We start from the raw sequence: 27,712 nt of genomic DNA on the forward strand, positions 1-27,712 counted from the left end.
ATTGTTCCTCTAGTTTAAATTCCACACAATACATTCCTTCAGTGTATGTATTATGTAGTTTTATTTTTGCAAAAATACAAGAAAAGGTGGTACTTCTAGTGTTATTTTTAATTTAACTGTAGGAATTTTGAAGACTTCTTGCATGAAGGCCTCGTTGAATATTTGGATGTGAATGAAGAAAATGACTGTAACATTGCACTGTATGAACATACAATTAATAAGTAAGTATGTGTTTAGACTGAGTGGTACAGGAAAAACTTCCACAGGGTGACACTCTGAGTTACTGTTTTCACAAACACACTGCTGCCTTGCGAACGGTTGAAACAACTCTCAATGAAAGCCAAAGAAAGAAATCTGTTTACAGGCATACTAAATCATCCATAGCATAGTTACAAAAAGTGGTTTAGCTTTTGGATTTGGGGAGATCTGTTCCTGCTTCTAACTCTCACATATATGAAATACTTGAAGGTACATCCTTTGGTTTTCTGGATGTAGCTTTTTTTGGTCTAATCATTGGCCTGCTCATCATAACTAATTTTATACAGTAGGAATCCAGAATGCAAATGGTTCCACGTGTTTAGTGATGATCTTAATATGTCATGTTTGTCCTTTGGAAAAGTATCTCTCTAGGCTATAGAGGGACCTAGACAACCAGCTTACGCTAAATGCCTGAAGTACTGGAGTGAGACCTTCAATTTGACTTTTGGACATATAATATGCCCTAATATAAATGTTTGTATCATTCTGTGTATTCTTTACCATGTATAGTAAACCCATTTCTGGTATGTGATTTTCATTTAGAAAGATTTCTAGATTTTTTTTTTGTTTTGTACATATAGGAAGGACCTGGTGCTTTGCTGGGTTTTTTCGTGTGTTGTGACTGATTAAACAACTCACATTAAAGGAAGGGTTCTTTTAGGTTTTTAAGTACTCCTATTTTTATCCTTTGTTTTTAATGTTTCTGTGTTAGAAATTACCCCCATGAAATGTTTGATCTATAGATTCACATAGAAAATGCATCTTCTAATCTTCTGTCCTGGTCAGGTACTCATGGAAGCCAATAGAAATACAGCATTTATTTTAGTGGAGCTGGAGGAGACTTTTAGTTATCTTCAGCCTTTGCCAAATGAATAACTCTCCTAATCAAATTATATTGCTCCTGCCCAGGATTTTGAAGACCTTATTGCTTTAAGAAATTAGTCTTACTTGCTCTTGGCTGGCTTCTGTATGTGTGAGCAAAGAAGAGTACATACAATTGCTGGCACTTGTACCAAAATTAAATAACTTCCACAAAGCACCAGAGCTGAAAAAATTTAAGTTATGGAACACCTGACTTCACTAGGAAGATTAATGGGAGTGTTATTACATTAAATCACTGTTTAATCAAAAAAAGAGAAGATAATGACCTTCCAATGGACTGGAGCGAAGAAATGACTCCACAATAACTGGCAGAACGTTTAGGAGATTCTTGTGTTGTGCATCAACTTGATTTGAGTATAGTTTCAATGTTTGTAGCTAGTAGTGCTGTAAGTATCTGAGTTTGTACTACATGAGCACGTTGCTTGTTGTGTTCAGTAATGATATTCCCTACATCCTGAATAGCTGATTTGTGTACCTCCCTCCCCCCAGCCGACCATCTTGCATTTTAAATGGTGCAACCATGTTGGTACAACTTGTTCTGGTAATACAATTGATACAATCAACTATTGTGAATTATCCCATTAACATTCCTGCTTTTGTGATGTAGGCATCTTTTAGCTACAGTATCCTCTCTTTACCTTTCCAATCCAATTAGGAGAGTTTTGTTTAGAGGATTTGACTCTATTTAATGCATTCAATTTCTTCCTTACCCATTTGTAACTCTGATTTTCAAACTCATGAAGTTGCCTTCCTCTCTTGGGGCCCTTTCTAGTGGTGGCATTTTAGCTTGCAGAAATTGAACTGCTCTGCAAAGTTTGAAGCTCTCTCATTAGCACTGCAGAGTACTTCCTAAAATACTAGGATCCACCTATGTTGCATCTTCTTTGGTTGCAAAAGGATTGATCTCAATGGAAAAATGCTTCTGTTAAATACCCTGTCTGAAAATGTATATGTAGTTCCGTGAACTTGTACCTTCTGAGGAAATTCGCTAACTTCACTGTCAGTAAGTCTTCAGTTTCTTGTTTTATTGTCTGAGAAGTGTCAGGAGTTCTGTGAAGTTCTGCAGAATGGGGGAGCAGTCTGTGCTTTAAATTTGCCACTGGCTCTTGAGACAATTTTGCAATTACATGACTGCAACTGGAATTCTACCGTTCACATTTTCTTAAGGCAGACTTCAATTAACATAGCTGCTTTTTATCAGCTGGGGAAAAATAGTAGCCATCCTCTGGCCAGCAGGTGATTTTTAGGTTGCTGAGGCATATTTGTGATTTATGAATATTTCTGGGACTGATAGATAATTTCACTAGGCTTGCTCCTCAGGATTGCCAGATTTTTTTTCAGTTTTCAGATTTCATTTTTTCCAGTATTACATACAATGCTTATGTAAGTTCCTTCTACTCCTTGTTTTCAGCCTGTATATACCTGTGGGCAATTCCTCAGCCTTTTTGAGCTTGTGATGCTTTGCCATCTTTTGAGTGTTGTCATAATAAAGATTTTTCCAATCATTTCCTTGGCAAGGTCTTAAAGTTTAGTAATCAAAATAATTTGTTCAACTGAAAAAAAACTCCCAAAATCTCCCAAAAGACTTCCAAGAAAAGTAAAACATTAAAGATGGGATTTTCAGAATGCAGTGGCTTTAGGCGTGTGTGGTAGAAGCAGTGTATGCCTAAACCCAGGCTCTGTGTGATAACTCCAGAACTCTGTGAAAGATATGCTTTGGATAGGTTTAGTTATAATTATCTTTATTTCAAAATTACCTGTTTCCTAGTTACTTCTCCTGGTTTAAAAAAGCAGATCTGCTCCATCCAAGCTTTATTAAATGCTCTGTCCTTAGTTATTAGTCACTTGCATCCCAGTGCACGCTGTGATTTAATTGTCTTTATTGAGCATGGACTTCCTCCTCTGAAGCTCACACCAGGTAGAACAAATTTTGTTATCTCTCAGTCTGTACTCCCTGTACCTATCTTCTTATTTCTCATCAATGCTGCCTTTAATGACATAGTCACTTCCAAAATATTTGCAGAGCTTCTCAAGTAGTGTTTTATTATGCTGTATCACCCATGCCACTGGATCTGGTTTGGACACAGTTGTTTTCCCCCTAACTGATATTATATAACTGAACTTGAAAAACTAAAACTACAGGTTTTTTTATTTTCAATACCTGAATCTGCCTTGCTCTTCCTTCCTCCACTTCCCCAGCAGATATCTAGATTTCAGAGACTGGTAATTTGATGTGGAGGACTCTTATTACATGAGAAAACATTCCTTAAGGCATTTTGGGCCTTACTGCATAAACTGATGTTCTGATGTCCTGCTGAGCTCCTTCGGGTCGTCGTTATCTGGAGGCTTTTTCTCCATGATGGAAATACATAAATCCTCATTTATTTCTCCTTCATTTCTTTTCACATGGAAGCACTTAAAGCCAAAAGGAAGTTGTTTCTTTTAGAAAAAAAAAAAAAATCCTGTAGTGAATTCATATTCTTAGGTCCTACTGAGTTATATTTTCCCAAACAGAATTGAATTGAAGTATTATGAGTTGATACTAGATTAAGTAAATTCTAGTTAAGATGTTTGTTCACAAGGCTGGTAATAACTGGTACTTTTTCTTTTAAGAGACACAACACATTTGGAGATTGAGCCTTTCACGCTTCTTGGTGTCTGTGCTGGGCTGATTCCGTATCCTCACCACAACCAGTCTCCAAGAAACACTTACCAGTGTGCCATGGGGAAACAAGCAATGGGTAAGACTTTTTCTATTCCTTCTTGGAGTGTTACGTAGTTTTTCAAGCTATGTAGCAGAAGTGATGAAGCAGAAAAATTATGTATTCCCTAGTTCATGTAAAAGCTTTGCTAGGAAGAGGAAAAGAGTGCATCTTTAGCTTAGAGCAAGAACAAATTTACCTCTAAAAGTTGGAAAAAATGAAAGGAAAAAAATACCAGTCTGTTTTACTTAATGGAGACCATATCTGCAGGTCTTAATCCTTAAAGGAAAAATGGGGAAACTAGGGTACTATTGCTTTTCTGTTGTTTTTTTTTATCATCATCATGGCTTTCAAGTTTTCAGTGTAGCTGCAGGATTGGCAGAATGGGAGTTTTTCCTCTTTATGCTGCAATGCACTGTGGGTTTCCAGACAAAAAGAGTTACAAAGTGCTCTCACAAAGAGAGAGAGAGAGAGAGGGAGGAGGGAGAGAGAATTTCCTGTAATAGTTGAGTAGGTGCCCTGTAAATAAATAAATTTAAGTAGTATTTTTAATAAATTTTAAAGTATCTGTTTAGATACTCTGCCATTAGAGAATAAAAGGAGTCAAAATGTGAAAGAGAGTGCTTAGTTACATGAACATTTCCTGCAGGAGTAGTTTAGATCTTGGGCTTTTGCTGTTTTGGGTGAAGAGGGTAAGTAACGGCCTTTCAGCAAAATGACTGAAACAAAATTAGTATCTTGATCACTTAAACAAAATTAGTATCTTGATCACTTAATAATACTTTTTACAAATGTGATAGCTGGTCATTAAAAAACAACCATTTGGTAAATTTACTGTTGTGGATAATTGACGCTAGGTAAGTTTTAAACCTTCCTTTAATACACAGCTAAACTAGCATTAAAACATCCCAAGTCGTAAGGGCTGGGATCAAGCCAGAGTGAGTCCCAAGAAGAACCTGATCAGTAGTACATCAATTCAGACAGCTGCATTCAGACTTGCGGTGTATGTGCCAGTTTTATGTCTTATATTGATAGCTTGCTCACAAGTTGAGAGCTACACTAGAACAGCTCTGTGTCATGAAAAAAACTAGCACTTCTGTTAGGTTTACTAAACCCTTTGTTTTGTGCTGTGTGTTCAACACTGAAACACTGCACCTTTTGTGAGACTTCTTCAGCAGAATTAATAGCAAAGTAACTGTCTTGTGCCAAACTGTCATCTTCAGAATATCAAAATAGCAGAAAATAGCAGCAGATGCATGTCCTTCCTTTATACTTTAAAAAAGAAAAAAAAAAAGAGGAGCGATGCAATCTTTTTCCCTTACAGTTCTCCCCCCTCCCATTATCTCCCCTCCCACCCCCAAGTCTCTATTTTATGACTATTAGTCTCAGAAGGTTTGGTTAGTTACCACACACAGTTAAGCAGGATCAGTGTGTACAGAAAGCCAATTCAGTATCTGTGGAGTTCCTTTGTAGTTTTCTGTGTGAAGGTTTTTTTCCCCGTTTTGTTTTGAGTGTCATTTGCAATTCATTGTCTGTGTTTTCTGAGGTTGGTGTATTCAGCTGCTTTGACCCTAGGTCTTGCACATTTAGCTCCTTGGATACAATCCTCTGACGTTCCTGCTGACGCTAGGAACACAAAAGCCATTGAATATCTTGAGCAATAAAAAAAAGCCTTTGTTTCGGTTTGTTATGACAAAACACCTGACTCAAAGAATAAGCTGCTAGATAAAAGTACATTTTAAAAGTTGGCACATGACCTGAACTATATTTTGCTCTGTCTGAAGTATCTGCAAACACCTGAAGCTTTTTGTGATAACTGCTTAAAAAAAGCCACCGTAAGTGGCAAAATTTAAGGGCAGAAAAGATTTTTCTCTACACTTATTGATGAAGTGAGACCTAGATGATATTCCTGAAATATGACATATGCTTTTTTTCTGTTTGTGTTTATGAAGGGTTGGGATGTACTGTTTCAAACCCTCACCTTTAAGGATCCACCCACCCTTCTTGCTTTCTTTCCCCATCCAGAAATTGCTGAGTAATTCCTGGTCCAACACTGTCATGTGGAAAGTCTCATGTCCAAGTCCACTGTGTCACTCCCTAGACTGTCAAAACCTGGGGGCATGGAGAGAGCCCCAGGGCTCAGGCTGGGGAAGGAGAGACTTGTGCTATTCAACATTGACCCCTCTGACCACATCATGGGGCTGTGCCAGCAGCGTTGGAGAGCCTTTCTTCTTTTTTTTTTTTTTTAAGCAACATTGAGCTAGGGAAAGGTGTGAAAGCACAAGTAAATGGGAGGGTGGACATCAGAGCTTGTAATGAGTTCCGTAACCCAAGTGTTAAGTGTTAAAATGTTAATATTTCTGTAGGATAACATTAACTGTCTTGAAAAATACCTTATTTTTATGGGTAGAATGAATCATCTTGTTGGAAGACCAGGGCTTCGCTTACTGAGCAAACTGGATTTCAGTGAAATGGAATTGAAATGAAATCCCTCTGGTTTGGCACAGATAATTTACCGTATGTTGTAGGCAGAACTGTAAGGCGGAGGGGAAGTTATGATGAGGTGGCAAATACAACAGCAGCTGCAAGGACCTCAGTTGAACATTGACATTTCAATGCAAAGTTAACAGTTATAGCTTAAAATCTGAAGAATGTTTAAGACTAAAATACAAGAGTCTGTACTGTTTGCATTCCGTATGTTGCTAAAATAATGTTTAAGAGGATCAAAGGCTCCTAGAATTGAAGAAATAATATTAAATGGAGCTCTCAATTCCATTTAAAACATAGAAAATCAGTCAGTTTTACACTGTGTACCTCTGTGACAGTGAAGTGTTGTAAATAAGCCTAATGTGAGAAATGAAAACATACACATTTTCCTGCCAGTAATCCACCATATTGTACAGGCACATGCGCATCTGTGAAAGCGGCAGTGTGGGTACACAAAGCAAGCTGTGATCTCTCACAGCCCAACTGTGCACTCCAGTTTCAACCCCAATGTCAAAACACAAGTCTTGAGTAAGGAGAGGAGGGTTTAGGTATTAATTATTACTTTAACCTGTGAAAGAGCAGAAAGTATTTGAGCAGAAGTATTTGAGATGGTAGGTGGGGGAGAGCTTTGTTGTAGACGTTTATGTTGAAGCAACTTCTTTGATATTACAAAAAACCCCACTGTTGCTGTATCATGTACATTCTGCTTCTTCTGTGAAATAGGAAGGCCTTGATATACCACTTTGCCTTGTGCACCAGCCAAATGTGTTAAAATTGAGGTGAAAAGACATGTGCTTCAAGGAACTGAATCTGGAGTTTGTTGGGTTTTCACAGTTGTGAAAGGCTTGTTGGTGGACTGAGGACTAAAGTACTCCCAATTTTGTATGGCTAGCCTTTTGGCAGAGAGTCGAAATAAATGTCAAAGCAAAACCAGCTGTTACTGGTAATCACAGCTGGACCCGAGTGCCTTATGGCCAAGGTTTGGTTCTGCCTCTGCTCTTTGAGGAGCAGTGTTTGTGCTCTATGACATGGTCTCTTTTTGCCAACTCTTCTTCCCCTGGTAGCAGACACGGAAGTGCTGAGACAGAAGTGTGCTAGACTGCTTCTCCCAGTTTACCGATAATCTTTTTAACTGACTTCTTAATCTTTCTGCGGTGAAAAGAGTGTTTCAAATGCTGAACATCCTGATCACTCAATAAATGTATTGTGAAAATCTGTCTGAGCTGAGTTGGAGCCTCCTCCACAAGGTTCAGTGCAGTGTTTTAAAACTGTGGTCCTTTCTCTGTTGTTTTGTGCTCATATTAAAGGACAAAATAGTAGAAAATCCATGGTGAAATACAGAAGTACAGCAATTCTTTTTTTGGCAGGTGCAAGAGTAGCCGTTTCAGCTCATATCTTAAGTAGATTGATTTCTGTATCCTTGTTAACTTTGATTGTACAGTTTAATGTCACTTTGAGTAATGCACTAGAGAACTGGATAAATGCTTATTTTAGCTTGCTGTTTGTTCTAACATGCTCTCACAGCTTTCTGCATTAGAATAACAGTATCCCATTTATGCTAAATATCAATAGATAGCACTTTTATAGTGATAACTTCACAGTGATACTTCAAAGGAAAAAAAAAATTGTCAGGAAATGGAAAAAGGAAAGAAAGCGCACATGCATTCTCGGTGTACCAAGCACTGGGAAAAGCAAGAAAATTTTCTTAGTTGTATCCAGATCAACCTTGTGTGTTTTGCCTTAAACAGGGCTAATTACCAATGAAGAAAAATGGTTCTTGCTGTTGGGATAATTATAAATATGGGACATTGTGAGCAGGGTTTTTTATAGTGAAGTTTAATTATACTTTACTTTTGCTTGGCTGTTTGGCTGAAGCAAACAAGGACATTGTTCTGCCATAGAGAAAACAGAAATAAAGCTGGTGATTTCCTTCACTCCAACGCTCACACAGAGGTCTTGTCCCAACACACCAGTCCTCAGAAGAAGAAAGCTGCTGCTTAATTTCACATAAGCATATTGTGTTTTAAGGCTCTGGTTCGTTAGACCAGCCTAACAAAGAGAAGGCATTATTTGTGTAACTTTTACTATAGCTATTAGAACAAATATTGCTGACATACGGTGTGATTTTTGGCTAATTTATTTCACTTATGCTCTTGAATGATTCTCTATCCAGTTTATTTTCTGCTAAGATATCCATCATTGATATATATGTATGTTTTCTCTTTGATGGAATACTGCAATCTGCTCGTGAAGAAGTGCCTGAATGCCATTTATTATTGAGGCTCAAAATCTCAGTAATGTCGTTCTCTCATGGCTCCTGATCTGGTACAAACAGCAGCAATTCTGTTAGGCTTATCTGAACCTCTGATAAAAATACTAAGTTTGAAATATGTGAAGCATCCATGTACCTGAAATACCTAAAAGCTTCATCTGTAATCCTTGATGTATAGGGGTCTTCCACAGATTGTTAATGGGGTAGAAAGGACAAGTTTAGCTATGATCAGGTGCTCCAGGCTTCATTCCATCTCAGCATCCCTAACTAGTGAACCAGAGCAGGTATGACATATAAGCATCCCAGAGGAGAACAAAACTGCAAGCATTTAAAAAGTGAAAGCTGTTGTGGCATACTCAGGGGAAGATTTCTCTCAACAGCAGAAGAATGTACCTTTCCATGAAAAGCACACAGATTATTCTGTCCATTCTAGGTGCAGAGGGGAAAAAGTGGTCTGAACTTTAAAGTTTTTAATTTGGAAGTCAATTTTCCTAGCTATATAGTGGGAAAACATGTTTGTTTATCACAGTGTAATGAAAACAACGTCTAATACTTAGGCTATAGGAGTATCAGAAGTAATGGGGTCTTCAGATAGTCGGCCTCGCAGGGGGCGACTGGGAGGGTTTTCAGTGTCAATGAACCCAGGCTCTACCAGCTTACTTCTTACTGGAGACAGAAATTACTGCTCAGGGATGATTAATTTCCTTGTCTAAAAAAAAAAAACAACAAAGAAAAGCAATGAGCAAAAGCAAGAGACGTATAAAGCATGTCAACTCTACTGAACCTTCCTCACTGTTAATAAGTACTGTGCCCATGGTTTCAAATCCACATTCTAAAACCAAGCAAAGTCCAGGTGAAGAACCAGTTACAACAGTTTGTTTTTTTCAGACAGTACCTGTTGAGCTGTCTCCCCGTTCTCACACTTCTCCTTCCTCCTCACCCCAGGAAGGGTAGACCTGTGGTGGTTTAGGAGAGAGAGAGCTTAGTGCCCAGGACAGAGTAGATCTCTGGAACTGCCTGTGAGGCTGTCTGGTTTTAGCTATTTGATTTTCTAGACATTTTATTTAAATGCAGGCATTTGGAAATTGAAAGTAGGTGCATATAAAACATGAAGCTGGCCTCCCCTACGAGCAGATTTTTGTTCAGCTATGCTGTATTCTGGCTATGTGAAGTCTTCATTACACAGTGACTTCTTTGACCTTTCCTTGAAAGCAACCAGCCTCAGAAGATGGAAGAGAAAATGGAAAGGTTTTGAAAGATGTACCTCCTAAGCAGAAGGACTGCAGAATATTTAGCACCTGAGACTTCAAAACTTTAACTTTTCAGACTATAATTTCTTAATTGCTTAGAGACATAGCATAGGCCTGGTACAGCAAACTAATAACATATGATTGCCTTAACTTTTGTTCTGCTATACAACAGTTTATGTTTCCCTGCTGGGTGTTAATTATTTTTTCCTCAGATTTCAGAAGACATTTTGGCAGTCTGATGGGACAGGGCCAAAAATTTCAGTCTCAAGCTGGGAGGTCTATACAAAGGATTGAATTCTGACCCGTAAATTTAAAATTAATTTCATGTAAAAGGACAAATATATTGTGAGTGAACTTCCACTGTAGTCTTTCTAGCAATGACACCTCTAATTTCAGAAAGTAAATCAGTCTTGGCTGCTGGTAGCTGTATGCTTTGTTCATGCTTTGTGACATTCTAACCCAGGCTGCTGTTGAACTAATTATTGTCCAGAAAAAAAAAAGGAAGGAAATATGATGTGGAAGATGCAGAGCTTGATCCAGAGTTCTTCTTGAACTCAATGGGTGTCTTTCTATTGATTCTCATGAAATTTTGGATCAGATTTATGGAATACAAGTTCAGCTTTCCAAAAAAGACCCTATGGCTATTAGAACAATAAAAGCAAACTTCATACTTGCACTGTTATTCAGTGTCACGATTGAAAAAGAAATCTTATTTGCATTTGGTTCATATAGGACCTGACTTTGATTTCTTTTGTTGTTGCTTTTCTTTTTATCTTGATGCTTGGGTTTTCCCTGTGTAAGAAAAAAATAAGTAATTCTTTGTGGAAGCTTAAATTAAGAAGCCACTTAACACCATTACTTAAATATAACAAAGTAGAGTTGTTTTGGTTTGGTCTCTTTTCTTATTTTTTTTCCCCTTCTTTTCTTGAAGAATTTCTGTTATTACATTAAATTCCTCAGTTTGTGGTTTTAGTTAATTTGATAATTTTTTAGCCAAAATATTTCTAGGAAACTCACTAATGTTCACACACTTTCATTTTTCTTTTACACACAGGTACTATCGGGTACAACCAAAGAAACAGGATAGATACTCTTATGTATCTGCTAGCCTATCCACAAAAGCCAATGGTAAAAACAAAAACAATTGAATTGATAGATTTTGAGAAGCTGCCTGCTGGACAGAACGCCACGGTCGCTGTGATGAGCTACAGTGGTTATGATATTGAGGATGCTCTTGTTTTAAACAAGGCCTCTTTGGACAGAGGTAAGAACCATCAATTCTTTCCCATTTCGCCAGTGTGTGATCTGATACATGTTTTAATAAACTTGTTGTCTCGTGGTGTTACGCTATAATGACTTGTATTGCAGTTATGAACAATACATCTCCAATTAATAACTTGAATTCCAAAACTACTTTGAGTGCTTTTGCTTGTTTTCCGCATGAGCAGTGATTGTTATTGCATGCAATAGTGTGATGAAGTTGCAAACATGTGAATCACCTTCTGAGTGTGGATAATATAAGAAAAAATAGCTAATGTTTGAGCTCAAATAAAAATATGTAAATGGTCCTTTTTTGAAAATATTTAGTTTACAAAACAATGTGAGGTACTGGATAGTCTCTTCTGTTAGGCTTGCTTTTCAGATAACCTGAACCTTTGTTCGTTACAAACAGAGGGGTCTCATTATTTTCCCCAGTAACAAAAGCAATAGATGAAATTAGACTTTGGAATGTACTTGGGAAAGAAATTAAATGCATGGCAGTTTGTATCATTGTCAACTTGATGCTCTGAGGGAGCAATAGCAGTATTGCCTGCTTTCGGAGGGAAACTAATAGTATTGTGTAAAGCAAAATAATTTAGTGTTTATTATGAGGTAAACTAATGACCTGCTTCCTTAAAAACAAAATTTAAAAAGATCTGTGCAGCACAGTGTATTTTAAGAAGAAGTACGTAAGCACCAGATAGAAGGTAACTAAGTGAAACCTATGTTTGTGCCACTCTGGCCTGTCTTGTGCTTTCCAAAATTCTTCAGCACTTTTATGTTAATGCTGCTGGAGGTTGGAGGAGAGTTGCCTGAAAACTTACTCTCTCTTCTCTCTCTTTTCTAAATAAATTCCCTTGAGAGAAGACGCAGTGCAGTGCGATCAAATTGGGTTTAGTTTTGGGTGGCCAAAATCAGATTCTTCCATGACTTTATTCCCCCTCACGCTCCCTTCCTTCTAGTTGCTAGGCAGCAATAAGAGTATTCCTAGACATGTATCTTTGGCATTAATGTCTGCCGCATTTAATTTATGCCTCCTTTTCTAAAACAACAACAGGCATGATTTAAAAGTGAATGTTTTCTTTTCTGGTGGACTAGTATCATTTACAGGGAGAGCTGTGGTGCTTGTCAGGAGTTACTTGACATAATCTGAAGATATAGATGTACTGTATGTGCCTGTAACCCTCTTTCAAATTAACTAAAATAACATAGGATTATTAGAAAGTCTTGTTCTTGACTGTCTAATACTAAATAGGATGAAAGTGTTTAGTATTGTGGCTAGTTGCTGTACTTGGAGAGAAATTCCAGAGCTGCCACTTTTCTCATCCAAAACCCTTAACAAACCTATTTTATAAGAATATATGTAATTCAGAATTCTCTCAGCTGTGAAACAGGAGAGTAGTGGGGTGATTAAACACTCAAGTCGATGCTTTCCTGGTAGGCTAGCTTGTGTCAACCACAAATTTGAGTAAAAGTTTGGGTTTCTTAGAGCTCTCAAAAGGTGAAGAAACTGTTCTCATCCTGTCACAGTCTCTTCTCCTATGTTATGTCTCCCTGTGGACCACCAAAGGTAAGAGAAATGATGGGTGCATGTGTCTGCAGTGGTATAGAAGGGGATTTGCGCATTTTCAGAATGGAGCTGTAGTCTGATGTCTGAAAAAAGTAGCACGCATGATTTGATTTTTAAATTGTGAGCTACTAGGTATCCATGTACAGTGTTATGTGTGTTCAAGTCAATTAATAATCTTAACTAATAAAAAAATACATATTCTGTAGCTCAGACTTGACATTCTTATTTTATTCTGGTAATGTATTATAAAGAATCTTTGAACTCCTAGGCAGATGAGTTTGTGTTACATTTTAGGTTTTGGAAGGTGTCTTGTATATAAGAATGCCAAGTGTACACTGAAGCGTTACACAAACCAGACATTTGATAAAGTGATGGGTCCAATGTTGGATGCAGCTACACGTAAACCAATCTGGCGCCATGAAATTTTAGATGCTGATGGTATCTGCTCTCCAGGTATGTCAAACTACATGTTGCAGTCATGGCGTATTCATAATCTGAGGTAGAAATTAATGTTCTGCTAATATTTCTTGTGCACCTTGTTTTATACTCAGCGTAATTTTTTTTTTCTTGAAGGTGACAATGTTCTAGTGGAAAACTAAGAAATGTTAGTTTCCAAAAACAGTGTGGTATCCGTCATTGGTGGGGTTTTTTGCATGAGAAAATGGAAGCTTATATTTAATTAGAAGAATGAGTCTTTAACAATGTGAATCTGTTGAAGCATTAGAACTTCTATTTTTCTTATATCTCCAAATCAACAGACTTTTAATACTGTAGTTTTTTATTGTTTATCTCTTATAGGTTCTGTCATTGTTTTTTAAGGATAGGTTCCTTATTATGATTTCATGTATCAAAACCTTCTAGCATGCTGTCATTAATTCAGTTGTTTGAGGAAGGAAAACATTGGGGTTTTAACACTTTGCAAAAATGTTTGGAGAGAGGCAAGAAAATAAATACAACTACACTTAGTTATGAAGATAGGTGTATTACTTCCCAGTGGAAATAAATTTGAGAAAGCATCTTCCCATACTGTCATCCATCACTTAGGAAACGGCTTAATAGATCTGCTGAGATGTAATAAGAAAGATGCTGTACAAGGCACTGAACTTAATTCCATTATAGCAATACAATTGGGTCACTTTTGCTCTTTAACACATCACAATGGAGCTTTCAAAGTTAATTAAAAGAAAAAGCAAGGCTCTTCCCAAGTACTAGGATAGATGGGACTGGGGTGGACTCCAGACCGAGGCTGTTTTTCAGCCTGTAGGTAAAAACCTCTTTGAAATAGGTCATGTGGACAGAAAAGAGACAGAGGCTGAAGATCAATGTAATTTTGTGGAGCAAGTGAGAAGCAGGTACTTGATTTGCATTAGTATCGTGCTGTTGATCTGGTTTCCTATGTGAAGGGCAAGATACGGAAATGGAGGGGAAAATAGCTGATGTGTGAGACCAGAAGCAATAGGAAAAAGTAAGTGCAAGGAGAGACTGAAAGTGGTCTTGCACAACTGATTGTTGAAATGATGTGATGTCCTGAATTTAGGTGTGAATTTCTAAAACTGGTCAGTGAGAGTGTTGCTTGTTGATTTTCTCCATACTTATGGCCGATGACTTCAGATACTCTTGTTTATTCTTTAGACCCAGGGTATATTGAGTAGCTGTTCTCATAGCGCACCCAGTATGCAAGCTGTTCTGTTTGAGTCTGCAAGAAAACCTACTAATTTAATGATTCCCTTACTGTGCAATATTTAATAAAATAACATTGTAAACTTCCTTGACGTGTTCCTCCCAGTTTGTCTTCAGTCTTACTTTTTTTAAAGCTTAAAATATATCCCTAACATAGGTAGCTGGACAAGTTTTCATGCTGCTTTTTTTTCTTGTTCTTTGTAGGTGAAAAAGTAGAAAATAAGCAAGTCCTTGTGAACAAATCTATGCCAACCGTGACCCAGACACCTCTGGAAGGAAGTAGCGTGCCTCAGCAGCCACAGTACAAAGATGTGCCAGTAACGTATGTTGCATCATAATTTTGTAGTTGGGGAAAGTACAAGGAGGAAAGGTATCTGAGAAAATATTCAGTTCTAGAAAAGTCAAAGCAATAAACTTCCCTCTGCAAATTAGACCTAGTTCTCTAGATCTTGATTTTTCATAGGATTTTTCAGAAGTGCCTAACCATGTAATCACTAAGAAGTTAGATTCTACACCTGTAAGGCTGGAATTGCAAAAAGAGGGGGGAACCCTCCTGCAGATGTACGTTTAGCGAGGAATCGCTGAGTAAGTTCCCAGGAGAAACCGAGGAGAGAGCTACGACAGTGGTAGAAGGGAGAGAAGTCACTCATGGATGAAGTGAGGGAGAAACCCGAGAAGAGCAGGATGAGTGGGAGGGCAGAGAACGTGTGTACTTAGTGACAGGGCACATCTCCATACTGGTTCCCACAGAAAATGCTGTTTTCACTTTGCTAGTGAGGAGGCCAGGAGATGGACACCTTCCTGTCTCAGAGGCTGACAGTCAGCTCCTTCTGGCCACTCCAATTATGTGTCCCTTACCAAGGCACCAGTGAATGGGAAAGTCAGTAAGAGTTGAAAGAACAGAGGAGGGCTTCAGAGGTGTGAAATTAAAATTTTGCATTAAGTGTAAAAAGAAAGAAAGAAGGAAGGGGTTTTCACTGTTTTGTCAGGAATAGCTGTAACAGTTTGGTAAATCAGCAGAGAGCAAGGCAAGCAATTGATGCCCAAATCAAAAAAGCAGAATTAGTTTTGCTGCTCTGAAATATATTTATGTATATAATCCTTGCTCCATTGGCCTCCTATATATAAGTTCCATGAAGACTATGGTTTAGCCAGAAGCTTACTGATAGGCAGGTACTTGTTTGTCAGTTGTGTTCTGTTCATAGATGTGAAACTCATGTTTTGTCTTCTTTTGCTAGCTACAAAGGTGCAACTGATTCTTATATTGAAAAAGTAATGATTTCATCAAATGCAGAGGATGCTTTCTTGATCAAAATGCTATTGAGGCAAACTAGACGCCCAGAAATTGGAGATAAATTTAGCAGTCGTCATGGGCAGAAAGGTAAGCAACACATTTAATAAAAATGCCTACTGGTTGGGTATGCCTACAGTACTTACGAAATATCATGATGCGTTTTTCCATTGATTAGTTCAGATCTTTAATGAATGTAGTGGTAGAAAAGCATACCCCTTTTTTTGTTTTAAGTGCACCTAATTTAGCAGCGCTGTTTCTGAGGGGAGGAAGTGGCAAGCACATTTCTCTGTTGACTTACAAATCTGGAAAACAAAGTAGTTGTCTCTTTAAAAAGAAGAGCGGGGTTTTGAGTTTGTTTTTTCTTTTTTTCCAAGTGTAAATTTTGGTTTAGGTGATACGTTTGTCAGTGGGTTATCAAGAGAGATATTAGAGGACAGAGTGAAAGGGCCTATTCTGAATGGACAGAAATGACCAGAGATAGAATGAGGTGGTGCAGACATACTACTCTAAAGACAAGACTGTAGATACAGCCATGACTGTATCTGAGACTGCTCGGAGCCATGGTGTAAAAGGGAAAAAAATCAGGGATGTAACTAGGAGTGTAGCAACAGAGAATAGAAAGAAGGGGAAAATGCTTTTAAAAATACACTTGGGACATGTTCTGGGGCGCCTCTGGATCATCAAACTGAGAGTTCAAAAGGCATACCTAATACAAAGCTGCTCAGTGGCATGTAGCTCTCAAGTGTTAATAGTAAGATGAGAATCAGGAGCCTGTTTCCATATCTATTGAAAAAAGCAGTGGACTCCTTTTGACCTTAATGGCAAAAAAATTTGACTCGGAACACGTCTCTGAATCTCAAGGTTCAGGGAAGGGTGCAAAGAAAGAAACCACTGAAAACAGTTGCACTGTAACTCATTTAAAAGCTTCTTGTGTCTCAGTGGGGACCAGGTTTTGACATGTTTTCATCTATCTGTACGCTTGGAAAATCTAGAATTTTAGTACTTTCAGTGTGATCTTCTGCCTTACTGTATGTGCTACACTAAACTGAAGAGCCGAATGTAATCTTGTGACATTTTTAGGGCTTATTTTGGTTTGAGAACATTGCTTGGTCTCATATCAGATGTGGTGGGGAGGGAAAGAGGTAGATGCTACTGAATCCTTTCCATTGCAGCACATACACTTCTTTCTTGGTATGGTACAAATGTGACACTGTCTTAACTACTGGGACACAAAAAATCCTTACTTCCTTTTATTTCTGAGGAACTGGAACGAGAGCATTCTGTGCACACCAGCCTCTTATAACTGGTAACACAAGTATCTGCTATAGGATAGAAAGAGAACTGAGGAAATAATGGGGGGGACAGTTTAGATTTGAAACTTTAATACTTAAAACTTGTTGTACTCAATGAACTAGGCGGTAATACCTCCAATTACAGTACTAAGTAAGGGACGTTGTCTTGGAAACCAAGTGGCCTTTTGTGAGAAGTCTTCTCTTTGTCAGAAGATGCATGGAAGAGAAAGTGATTTTTCTTAGGGGGAGCTCCCTGCAAGTGTCGTCTTCTGCACTCTGTGGCCTTGGTTTACACTGTTTCTGGTCTTGTCTTGGCCTCATATTGGGTTTGACTTTGTTGTGCTGATTCACATCCTGCACTCTTGAGGCAGAACCAGGGAATTCTGTGGGCAAATATGCTCTGGAATCACTTGGCAGAGAGCTGGTACTTTCACAACATCCATATGAAAATCAGAGTAAGTGAAATGAGATGAAACTGCAAGAAATGCTCCAGGACATCCAGCTTTCTCAACGAACACCCTTGTTTCCACAGTATCTTTCCATAGACTCATAAAATTGGGTCTGGACATACTATATCCTAAAATAAATCCTGGCATTGTTTCTGCTGTCATTAAGAAACAGAAACTCTTCTGATAAATATTGAAATATTTTTCCTGATTGTACGTTTAAGATGGCTTTTGATATAAAAGTAGGAAGCAATTCTCACTGATTCCCCAAGTGACTGGGAAAACGGTACCTACTGAGGGCTTCATAAGGTAAAGAAGCAGTACGTTCTTGACTTGCCTTCAAAAACCCAGCCAGGAATGACTGATTGCCCATATATTTGTGTTTTGGACCTGTAATAACAATAATAAGACAAAACCATCTGTTATTTGGAATAGCAAGTGTCTCTTTCAGCATGGTTTTGGATATATGAGTTGGAATATTGCAGCAGTTGTGTTACAGATTTTGTAGGCATGTGCTTGTTAGCTGTCCAGCATCATCCTTCTCTGACATCAAATCAGGGAAGGATCCATCATAACAGAGGAGCATAGACAATTGTGAAGTAGAAATCGTAATACAAACAGTTTAACATTTTCCATTGATAGAATTTTTAATTAGCCCTGAATTTGTTCTCTCATCTTTGTCTGAATGCAGGCAATTGCCACTTCAAGTTTAATTTCTGATGTCAGCTTTAACCCCACCATAGGGCCATTTAAACCTGTGATGAGCTTAAATTAACAAGTACCTTGATTCAGTGAGAGGGAGACAAAGCATATTTCTCTCCTTTCTGTATTGTCAATCTTTTCCATGAAGTATTTTTATATTCTAGAAGGAATGCATGTAGATGAGATTTGATTTCATAGAATTATTGTAGTAGTTTTAAAATAATTAAATATGTGTAAAGTAAGAGATTGCACAAACCACATTGCTCGAGGTTTTTTTTATGAGCTTTTTCCTGTGTTCCAAAGCTATACCTTATTGCTGGGATAGAAAGAAGCAAAGGAACAGGATTGGAAGGTGTCTGGGATATAACAGATTAAATCTCACAAACCAGCTTTAGCCTTTTGTTACAGAAGAGACATTCGTTAAATATGTAATAGATTTTGTAGGCCCCTATGATAACATAGATCTATGCTGCTGCTCCTGTATTTGCTACCTTCTTTGTGTCCTCTTGCATGTCAAGAAGGTATTGGCAAGGGTCACCACTTCTGGCCTGTTCACCACACCCTCTTTTCATTCAAGTCTGTGTTTTAAGTACACTTCTTCCAAACTGCCTGTAGAAGCTAGCCTTCCCTTCAAGCCCTGTCAACAAAGATGTGTATGAGAAGGAGAAAAAACACAAATGAGGCCATCACGTTGTGTTGGGAAACACACTAGCAAATATTTTGCTCTGTCTCAATATTCATCTTCAAACTGGACTTTGTCTAAAGATCTTTGGGAGTCGGGCTGTCACTCTTGTATATAAGCCCTTAAGCTTCTAATGTCTCGCAAAAAATATATTTACCTACCAGGCGGGACTTATCTCGAGCTGTAGGACATTTTTTAAACTGTATTGCGTCGTATTTTTTCCAGAAGGATAAAGAAACTCTTTTGGTTAATTATTTTGGTTTTTTAATCATGCATTCTTCAAGCAAAGTCACTTTTCAAAGCACAGAAGGCTAAAGAATTGTTCAGCTAAAGAAGCTTCATCGGAGTTCCATACAGACTAAATTATTATATTTCCAGATTTCCTCTTGCTTTGCTACAAGTCACAATGAGGAAAAAGTTGGGCTCCTTTGATGTGAAAAAAAGCAATATATCACTTCTCTGAAAGAACATTTCTCAGTCTCTCATGTGAAAAAGGATTAACACCTCCAACAAAGGTCCTGTAGATCACAGAACTAAGCAGCAATACTGAACAGTATTCCTGAGGAGTGGAAAAACTGTATTTAAGCAAGAGATTGTTTGAACTGGCAAACAGAAGCTTTTTAATAGCTGAAGATCTAAGATAAAGGATTAAACCTTTCTGAAGTATCTGCACTTAAACAACTCTAAAACAAGGAAGCGAGTTTAAATTCATGAAAGATGGTCTTTGTTTTCCTAAATGAACCATGTTCTTTAGTATCAAAACAAAATCCATTCACAGCATTGTCAGCTACGTAAACTTGATAACAATACCGATTATCTACCAAAGTCTGACCTTGCTTACTTTTAAAACATTTTTACCAAGTTTGAGCATCTTCCTTCTGCTTGCCTGATTTTGTTGTTGAGAACCAACTATCTTTCTCCTTTTTATTGCCTCTTGTACAGTAGGTACAAGCAGAACATGTAAAGTAAGATGTTAGTTTTGAATGGCTACTTGTGTAATTTTCCCCCTAGTTACAAGTCAGACTTTGTACTTTATCTCTAATAAAACATCAGTTAGTTTATAGGAATTAAGTGGTTGAAGTGGCATTAAGAAGAATTTGCTGTTATCGACTGCAGGAATGTGAGATGATTAGTAGGTATTAGGCATCAGGAAAGGTAGGAATTTCTTAATATTTTTATCTTCAGAAGCTGAATATGAGCAAATGAATTGTCAGAATGCCATTGAAACTTCTTATACCTTTCTTTTTCCTATGTATTTTTAACAAAACGGCTGCTTAGCTTGCTGTCTTAAGAAGAAAATTACAGCATTTTTTATCTCAAGCAGCAAACAGGTAACCTTCTGACCTTTTCAGTAAATCCTCAACTGAACCTCTGAAATTAGGGTGATTTAGCATTTTATGGCACAGAATAAAAATCTCTAATTCTGTTTCCAAATAGTTTATCCTGAACACACGTTTTATTAAGCTCTTGACTCATTCAGCCATGTGTATTTTGTAAAGTTCCTATGGTTATTGTTTTACAATAGCTGCTTCCAGAAGCATTGTAAGGGTTTCAATTAATCAGCTCTTTGTGTGCTTCAGACTATGCAAATTTATCACATCAGACCATTCAGCAGCTCATGGGAAAGCAGTGTACAAACTGTATTGTCTTCTAGCACCTCCTCTCATTTAGAGTGATGTTTTTAATAAGAAAACTAATCAAGTTTACTTATGCATTATTTATCTGTTAATTTTAATTCTGTTCTTTACCTCTTATGTCAAATGGGATGTAGCACGTGATATGATAGATCAGTGAATGATTCAATATTGAACAAAGCTTATGTGATGCAGCATTTTTCTCTGCTGGACTTGTTTTATGCTTAGTTAGTCAACACAGTATGTAATTAGAGAGTTTTGAAGCAGATGTACATTTTTGTTTAGCCTTACTAATTTTTGCAAATCTGCTTGTCGCTTGTCCATAATATATGTCGCGGTGTTATAGCTACGCAGTGTAGTCTTTTTTTTCTCAAGACTATTTCCAAATTCTGGCAAATCTGGTAAATCTGAAAGAGACGCCTTTCAAGTTAGTTTTAGCTCTTGTACCACCATATCATTAGAATAAGTAAACAAGCACATCTAGTAACGTGCCTCTTTTTATCTTGCTGATAGAAACTGGTATTACTGCTGCTTCTATTCACTTAGTCTCCTTTGCTCTCTAATGTCCCTCCTGCTGGTAGTAATTAGTTTTCTATATTAGGTTGTTTTGACTTATTTGATGATATTTTTTTTCATTTGGCATGTGTGTGTATAGAAGGCATCTTATCGTAGCTCAGTGAAAAACTTTCCCATACTGTTGTGTTTTGTCCCTGCCCCCTCCCTGTTACTCTCCTTCCCCCTTCTTGCTGAACTGATGGTTTACAAGTCTGTCTATATTCATGTTTGTCAGCAAACTGTAAAAACAACCAAATAAAAGATATCAATTCTGGAAACCTGAATTTCTCTTGTTTGGAAAAAGGTATTAAAGGAGAAAAGAACTTTTGGGATGAGAGGATCTTTATGCTCTGTCAGGGCCTTGTGGTGGTAGATGGGTGTTGGGATGCTGTCAGGATTGATGCAGATAGCGTGTGAGAGGATGGGGGCCATCATGCATAGTCAGTGGGCTGTCATTTATTGGCTAACATACAATAGCACTGAAAAACACTGCCTATGGCTGCTTTATACACTATATATGTGTTAAACCACTGTAGACGTCTGATTTAAGTTTATTTTAATTTAAACAATTATCCTTGCAGTAAACTACCATGCTTAATCCACTTTTCTAGGGAGAGTGAAAGTGGGATATCTTAAAAGAATTTGTTAGCATTTTCACTGCAAGATGACATCATGAAATTGATAGACAAAGTTATTTCTGTAGTTTAATTTGTTTTTCAGTTGAAAATAAATGAGATGTAACAAGCTTCTGGATGCTTTCTTGCTCAAACATACAACCCTCTTGTTAGTCCACATAAAAAAAAAAAAAATCTTGGTTTTTTGTTTTGCCTGCAGAATTTTCTGGATGGTGTTTGATTCTTGTCCTAGATGAGAACTACGGAGTGTAAAGGTGGGAGCAGATCTAGGCCCATCGCAGTATAACATTTAGTTTCAAATTCTTTTGCTATATTTCAGATGCAGCATATAAAATTTGCAAGGGGAAGGGAAGTGAATGAAACCAAATTGTGTGTCCTGTGTGAGTGCTGGGGAATGATTTTCCTGTGATGTCTAAATAAGTAACAATTAGGATATCATAAAAACTTTCAGTAAGAGCCAGAGAAAGTTACCCACTTGTTTGAGCATGTCCTATTTATCATGATTGTATGGGGAATAGTTGGGCAGCGCAGTTGTGAAATGAAATGCAGGTCTTAGTTGGACAGGGCAACAGTTGGAAGTTGAGGCTGTTTTAAATCCAGCCTCTTCTTTTCTCCTTTGCTGTTTTATGAACAAGTTGCAAGTGCTAATTCCACTTATGTGGATTAATTCACTTGGTCACTTTTTCGCAGCTGCTGGGCAATGCTGAACCACTAGGCTTGCCTTTTTCTGCCCTGCTGCAAACTCTGGCTCAGCGGTCAGGGATGAAAGAGAGTAGCAAATTCAGGAGCTTACAGTGTGATCTGCAAACCTTAGTCTCTAAAAAGCTTTTGAAGGCAACTGACTGCAAAATAAGATCAGGTTTGCATTTTGAAATTAATTGCAGTTACTTGTTTTTAGGAATAGTATTAGATGTAGGAATGGTGTCTTTAAGCTTTTTTAAAAGTTTTTTAGAATGAACTTTTCTTAAAACATAGCAGAGGAAGAATCTTCTTTCTGCCTTGCTGCAGATCTGTTATAAATTCAGTGACTTCCTAAAATACAGAAGCTTAGAACTGAGGTTTTATAGCTTTCGCTTTTTTCTTTTTTTTTTTTCTCCTCTAAAATAGAAACTTTATAAATGGCCTAGTGAGCTTCACATTGCTGGATTCTGTCTAAATATTTTGTTTTTAACTTCTAAGCTCATTATGCTGTCTTTGTGTTAACTTGTATTAAAATCTGTCAGCTATGACTGGTCTCATAACCACAGTCAGCGGACCAGAATAAGTTAATTATTTACTTGTGTCACTAGTGCTCTTCATCTAATGAAATGCACAGCTGTGTTAGATCTGCAGTTGGGTGTGTAGGTCCCATTGTTATACAAGTCAGCGGAGGGTAGAAGCCGCTATGATGGAGAGCCCTCAGTTCTTTCTGCTGTTCTGCCTTTCTGTGTCGATTTCATGGATCTTTTATCATTCACTTTCACACAAAACAAACAACACAGTGGCTGTCTGCTATGGGAACCAGCTTGGCATATAAAAGGTTTTCAGAGCCTAAAGTAATTTTAAGTTAGCTAAGATTTAATTTTTGGCTTACAGGTGCCCTGAAGTCCAGATGCAACCTAATGCTTTCTTAGAAGTAAATGTGAATAAGGCAAGATTTGTGTGCCATAATGCATATATAATAAATATGTATGTATACAGTTTTAAGATAAAAAACGCTGTGCACACAAGAGATAGTGGATTGGGGGGGGGGGGTGTCATTTTCAGCAAATGATTGCTGCTTGGCAGGGAGAATATTATTGATTTATCATAATTCAACAATGAAAATTAGTTTCAGTAGGTTTAAAAATTCAATACAACCACCACCACCCTTGCCCCAAACGCTCCAATCCTTTTTTTCTGCTCCCTTCCCCCATACTGAACCATTCTGATTCTATTAACTACTGTCCCATACACCTATCCCTGTCTTGCTTGGACAGTGGAAGAGGAGCTCCCTCCTGAGCAGACGCCAATATCCCCCTGTGAACTGGCTGGTCGGGGGATGCCTTTTTAGGGATGTAACCAGCACCCTCCATCTTCCAGGAGCCCCCTCTGCTTCAGGACTGTTCTCAAACCGTGCTCTGGCAGTTGCAGCAGGCTGATCTCAAATAGCTTGCAGGCTTTTTCAGCTCTAAGGGCCTCTGGAAGAAATTGTCCAACTGAAACAGTAGCTTTGGTTCAAAGGAGTATGGGCTTAAGCAGCTGCATTTTAGCACCTGATTTTGAATGTTAAATCTCTCGGTCATTTATAGCTGCAGTATTTTCATTTGTAGAATTCACCGTAGAAACAGTTGTAAGGGTTGCAAGGAAAATTTTGGGTTGTATGATAGACTGTTTTAAATGAGTTTTCATGTTTCTGTCTAATCTTTCCTAAATAGTTTTAGAGGGTTTTTTTGGGGGGTGGTGGTGGTGGTGAGCGGGGGTGGTGTTGTCTTCTTTGCATCCAGTACTGATGGAGACTGAAAAGAGCTTGCAAAACTATTAAAAGTACAGTTTGTGTTCATGGACTGACAAAATATAAGCAGTCTGAGGAGTGGATTGTACTTTGTGATTCTTCGAAAGCAGTCTGCTCAGCAAATGAATGCTATCTGAAAAATATCTTGGTTTGTTGTTTTTTTTTTTAATTTCCCTTACTTATCTTCTCTTTTTTATTTGCAATATTTAGCAAAGACATATATTATAAACAAATATCTAATCAATAATAATTTTGCTTATCCAAAGAGATACAGTAAGAGGCCTGATTTTTTCTTCTTCTTTTTTTTTTTTTGTTTGAGGAAATTATAGGATCAGCTTTGAAAACTAGGTCTCCCTTGAGATGTTCCAGTCTGGTCAAAAGTTTCTGCTTGCCTCTGAAAACTGTATCTAAAGCTTTCTTCCCTAATTTGCTAACTCACAAATCACTGGGAGCATTCTGTAAGGGTATGCTAATTTTGCCAGTCCTGTCACAAGGGCTCTCTTTTAGCCTGCAGGTTGTGAGCACTGGTCATGGTAATGAATCTGGGTAAAAAGTGATCCATGAGAAAGAGAGGAGGAGGAAAACACTAAAGAAAATCTGGTGATGAGCGTCAGCCCTGCTGGTGGTTCGCTGCTTGTGAATTGAAATGTTTTCTCTTCTGCAGGGGTGTGTGGACTGATTGTTCCTCAGGAGGACATGCCATTTTGCGATACAGGAATCTGTCCAGATATCATAATGAACCCTCATGGCTTCCCATCGCGTATGACGGTTAGTGGTTATGTTACTATTAAAGAGACAATGTCCCCCGATAAGGAAAGTGAAGTAGATTAACCAGGAGAAACACAAAAAAGTTTCAAACATGGTTTCACTGAGAATATTCTCCAGTCATCTTGCCACATACTCGCTCTCCTATAAGTGTTCAGCCCTCTGTTTTGCATGTTTTGAAACATACTGCTATAAAAGCAGTAGGGATGGGGCTGTTTGTGCATCATTGTGATTTTTTTCTATGTCAAACTAATAGGAAAGCAACCAAGTACTTCACTTGCACCCTTTCTGTTTTAAAATTCCTTGCTCTGCTCTCCCTCTTCCTTCCCTATTGCCTACGCTCACTAAGCCATTTTGGGCAGACTGTGACGTGAAGGTTGGAGAGAAGTTTCAATAATAGTTCTAGACCTGTATAACTTCGTACATCACACACACCTCCCTGGAACTGATGCAAGTATACCTGTGCTGCAGGGTCATGCTAAATATAGGGTAGCCTGGCCTTCATGTGGGACCTCCACTGATTACTTTGTACAGCCTCTGATCTTTTAGTTTTTGTTGGCTTCTTCCCTTCTTTTCCCTCCGCTGCACTGTAGCATGTCAATCCCTGAGGCTGTTTCCTAGAGCAGAAGGCCACGCTGGATCCTGCTTATTTTCCAGGCAACTGGAAAAAGTGTAACTGCCTGACTCTGGACCTTAAGTGTGTTCCCAAACCCTGCAGTGTGTCCAGTTTTCACGCCTTCACACAGGAGGTGTCAAAAGGGAGGAGCTTCTTTGTTCTTGGGCTTCTTCTTTTCCTCCCATTGCATCCAATAACCCAAGCTGCCTTCAAAGATGCTTTTCCTGGCTACCTTATGCTGTGACCAATACAGCAATGTCTCCATACTAATGAGTAGGCTTTTAACTCTGCTTTGCTTTGCACAGGTAGGAAAGTTAATTGAACTCCTGGCGGGAAAAGCTGGGGTCCTCGATGGCAGATTTCACTATGGAACAGCTTTTGGAGGCAGTAAAGTTAAGGATGTGTGTGAAGATCTTATTCGCCATGGTTATAACTACCTAGGGAAGGACTACGTCACATCTGGTATCACTGGGTAAGATTCTGCTGTATAGATTTAGGTGTTTCAGGGACTGAGGAAATCCTGTTTATACACATATGAAAAATCTTCACATGTCTTGGAGCTCAGTAACTTTCTCATCTTTACAAACCACTCTGTCAGGTGGAGGGAAGGGGCTGAAGAATGGTGCACTGTGGCTTTTTTCACCCTTGGAAGTATTTTGTGGTTCTGTATTTTAAGAGTTACTAGTGTTTGTGTGGCTGTAATGTGAATGGCTTTTGTAGTATGTGTGAAAATTTCCCAACTTCTACTCCAAGACAAAAAAGGTAAAATCAAAGTTTTCTTTCTGAGACATTGTAAGAAATTTCAAGTTTCTGTTGGCAGCAAATCTTATGAATGCTTGGAATCAGATAAGCATTTTCATGTTGACTTTAATGGTACTGTAAAATATGGATTTGGAAGCAGGTGTCTGTTCCTTAGGAATATTTTGTATGTGCTCTTTTTTCTTTTTTTTTCTTCTTTTGATTACACAGTGATTCAGTCTGGCATAAAACTCTAATCTGCAAACTTCCTGCTGTGTTGATCGGACCAGCTTCTGAGACACAGAGTTCAAAGAACATAAAGATAGTTTAGGAACAGGAAAAGGCCATATGGCTCCACATGCCTGCCCTTCCAAAACGTATCTTAATCCTACCTTCCTGCTATTTTTATTATCCTCCCAGTCCCCTTCTTCTCAAGGAACAAGTTTAGGTCTCTTTTGTAAGGTTTTTTTTTAATACTTTTTGTTTTAATTGCTTTTCCTACCAACTTATTCCATATGTCATTTCTCTTTTTTGTTTCGGAGAGGTGATTTTGTTTTCTTTACCCGCTCCATATTCCATAAATTGTATATCAAGTATCCCAGTGTTTTAAACACTTTCTCTTGGTACATCATGGCAAATTTTAACAAATCAGAGTAATCCTGTTTCCTAGGAAAAATAAAATTATCTAGCTCTAAAAATCCTCCATCCCCAAACTTATAGTACCCTATTTAGATTCTTTGCTTAGGGTAATGATATTCTTCCAGGCAAATTTCACTTGCTTAATCTGTTTGTTTAGAAGTGTGAAGGCAGATTTGATAACAGTATGGAAGTTTGCAAATTTCCAAGTGCCCAGTTAAGTTTTATTATTTCCTTCAGGTGGCTTTTAGAATAACACCGCATCATCTTAGAAATGATTCTGAATGAGAGGTGCAATACTGTTGTCTCCTGCTTGTTTTTACATTGCACATGCATTTTTTTAAAAATAAATCAGTGGCAGTGCTGAATTTGTGTTAAATCTGGTTGTTCTTAGTGCTGAAGGTGGAAGCTTGGAAATAGACTGAGTGCTTTCAACTGTTGCTTTCTGATCTTTAGGTGCTTGTGCTGTTCTTACAGTTGGATGTGTTTTAAACACGGAAATCTTTAGCCATTATTCCAGCTCTTACAGTGGAGTAATGCCCTCCGTACTGCTTACAGATGTTCCCAAGCTGATGCAAGTGCCTAAACACGGTTCTCAAGAGCCCTTTTACCCAGCTTGTCTGAGCCCCCGATGCCAGCCAGGGCAAGGAGTTTTGTCCTGTGGATGCAGCTGCTGAGCAGTGCGGCAGGGACAGCAGTGCTGATGCACAACTGCTCAGGGAGGGCTTTCACCCATCTGGGTCCTGGGTTGTTCTTCAGAGTGGTGCTCAGGGAGAACTGGTGGATGGGAAGACTGTCAAACTCATAGTGTACCAGTGCTAAGGTGCCCTTGCAAACCCAAATTCTTTGAAGTGCTCCTCTAAAAATGATGGTTTGAGCATTT

General features: G+C 38.2%; 1 protein-coding gene across 1 annotated transcript in view; it reads left to right on the top strand.

Moving 5' to 3' along the window:
- POLR3B (RNA polymerase III subunit B) overlaps positions 1 to 27,712 on the top strand; it is an 80,215-nt gene that overhangs the window by 40,822 nt on the left and 11,681 nt on the right. The window contains exons 18-25 of the mRNA XM_069859631.1: positions 123 to 221; positions 3,754 to 3,881; positions 10,906 to 11,115; positions 12,976 to 13,134; positions 14,566 to 14,683; positions 15,600 to 15,742; positions 24,739 to 24,842; positions 25,761 to 25,927. Of these exons, the coding sequence (XP_069715732.1) occupies positions 123 to 221; positions 3,754 to 3,881; positions 10,906 to 11,115; positions 12,976 to 13,134; positions 14,566 to 14,683; positions 15,600 to 15,742; positions 24,739 to 24,842; positions 25,761 to 25,927 (1,128 nt within the window). The remainder of the gene's footprint in view (positions 1 to 122; positions 222 to 3,753; positions 3,882 to 10,905; positions 11,116 to 12,975; positions 13,135 to 14,565; positions 14,684 to 15,599; positions 15,743 to 24,738; positions 24,843 to 25,760; positions 25,928 to 27,712) is intronic.

The sequence above is a fragment of the Phaenicophaeus curvirostris genome, chromosome 1, assembly GCF_032191515.1.
Source record: "Phaenicophaeus curvirostris isolate KB17595 chromosome 1, BPBGC_Pcur_1.0, whole genome shotgun sequence".
Taxonomy (NCBI): Eukaryota; Metazoa; Chordata; class Aves; order Cuculiformes; family Cuculidae; genus Phaenicophaeus; species Phaenicophaeus curvirostris.